The following is a 2,284-nucleotide window of genomic DNA, read 5'->3' as shown; positions in this document are numbered from 1 at the left end:
TTCCTATAAACGAACATAATTAGATGTTTCATAGAACACTCTTAAAGAAACTATACGTCAAAAATTATTACAAAAATGAACAAAACTCTAAACAAAAATCCATAATCCTAAATAACATCCTACATATTCATTTTATATAGTAATATTCAATATATTAGTATATAAATAGTATAATCCATGATTGTTTTATTTTGTTTATATGTCACAAGACATTCTTTAGTAATGAGTAGCACACTAGGGGTAGGTTTTTCGTATAATGTAAATTATTATTAATATAAAAATATTATATTTTTTTTTTAAATTAGTTATTTTATTTTTTTTATAAATAAAAATTTATATATAATCTTTTGTTTTAAATTCACAGGTTGATGAACTCCACAAATTACCTTCAGAATTGATGTACGCTAATTTCTATAGGAATGTTGATAATTGTAAAGAATACCCCTTTTATGAAAAAGCAAAGTCTAGTATAGAAAAGGAAGAGTGGGAACAAAATGTTTCAAGCAAAATACTTAATGCCTTATGTTATGTATATAATGAAAGTATAAATAAAAAAATTGATGAATCTACTTGTAATTACCTATACTATTGGTTAAATGATACAATATATACTAATATAAAATTTCAGTTACATTCAACACTTGTAATACAAGTACTTAATTTTTTACTACAAAGTATTGATGGTCAGAATATATGTAAGTATGATCAATATAATATCAATAAGGAAAATTATAAAGATATTAAGATTTTATTTGATTTTTCGAAGGATTATGATATGCTTAAAAAATATTTTAGTAATGATTATAAGTTTTGTAATAAGGATTTTCAGGATTATTTATATAGATATATCAGAAAATATAACGAGTTCAAAGACATATGTAATAAACCAAACAGTAGGAAAGAGATTTGTAGTGCTTTTTATAATTATTTTAATCGTAGGACTGAAGAAAACTTATCTCAATGGAAATGCACCTTAAAAAGAAGTAATCCTAATTATGCAACCCAAAAAGAAGAACATGCAAGAGTAACACAGCCAAATGTACAAGGATTAAACATAGTACAGACACATGCAGTTGTAAATGCAGATAATAACGGAAACAAGGAACATGAATATGTAAATCAATATGCAAATATGAATGAAGATGTACATGATTTAAATCATAAACAATCGGAATATTTTTCTTTCACAAAGGAAAGTCAAGAATTGAGTGCCGTTATTGACGTTTCAGGTAATCCTTCAGGTTCAACCTCAAAAAGTATGGCAATTCCTCCTTTAGCTATAGGAATTTCGATTTTTTCTATTATATTGTGCAAAGTAATTATTAATTTGAACAAGAAAGAAATGTGTATTACACTATACTAGATAAATTTTATTAATTATTAAACATATCTGAAAATATTATATATTAAATGTGTTGTACATGTACCATATTATAATTAGTTTACTCCAGTTGGATATTGGTTAAAAAAAGCATTACTGGGAAAATCAAAAAGGAAACGTAATATAATAATTGAGAGAAATAAAATAGAAGATTTTTCGATCACTGAAGATTTAGATTCACAAAGAAGATTTAATATAAGTTACAGTAATAGATATTAGTTCTTATAAGAAGATAAAAAGGAAAATTTTTTTGTTACATATATAGGTATCGGTATGAAAATTTTTACAGAATTATTCATCTAAAAAAGGGGAAGAGATTATTTTATTTTGAATAATGGAATAATAAATTTGAAATGTATATTCTTATAGTATAAATAAGTATTCTTTTTAAAATAAAATATTTTTTTATTATCATATGCTTAATCATATAATTAAAAAATATATATACAAATTTCAAAATATATAATGGTTCAGGGATTAGGGTTCAGGTTTTATGTTTTAGGTTTTTGAGTTAATTTATATTCTGCACTAGATTTTGTTATGAATCATTTATATATTTATACTTATGATTATACTAATTAGATAACTGTTAATTTTGCAATGTGATAAATTTTAGATTTAATAAATATTAATTGTTATTATATACTTACGAAATGGAATGAGTGAAAATTTCTATAATATTGAAATTATTATGCGTTATCACACTGTAAGAAAATCTTTGCAAAATGGTTGTCATGAACATAAATTTTATGGAATATACTATATCCAACTTAGTACATGTTACATTTTGTTAGTAAATATAATAGATAGGCGAAATAGAAATATTTAAAATATAATATATATATTTGTTGGAATAAATTATCCCTATTAGTTTTTTCATTTTATTTTTATATATTAATATTT

The 2,284-nt window shown here is 22.6% G+C and overlaps 1 protein-coding gene across 1 annotated transcript; it reads left to right on the top strand.

Moving 5' to 3' along the window:
- Window positions 1-222: 222 nt before the first annotated feature.
- On the top strand, window positions 223-1,600 carry PGO_004010 (variable surface protein; the record flags this gene model as incomplete). Its single annotated transcript, XM_028691404.1, has 3 exons — window positions 223-240; window positions 365-1,315; window positions 1,442-1,600. 3 exons carry the CDS (start codon window positions 223-225, stop codon window positions 1,598-1,600), a joined length of 1,128 nt encoding a protein of 375 aa, XP_028547205.1.
- Window positions 1,601-2,284: the final 684 nt, after the last annotated feature.

Source organism: Plasmodium gonderi, assembly GCF_002157705.1.
Source record: "Plasmodium gonderi DNA, contig: Pgo-contig_635, whole genome shotgun sequence".
Lineage (NCBI taxonomy): Eukaryota > Apicomplexa > Aconoidasida > Haemosporida > Plasmodiidae > Plasmodium > Plasmodium gonderi.
Note: the sequence above shows the minus strand (reverse complement) of the source record. Positions and strands in the feature narration are given on the sequence as shown.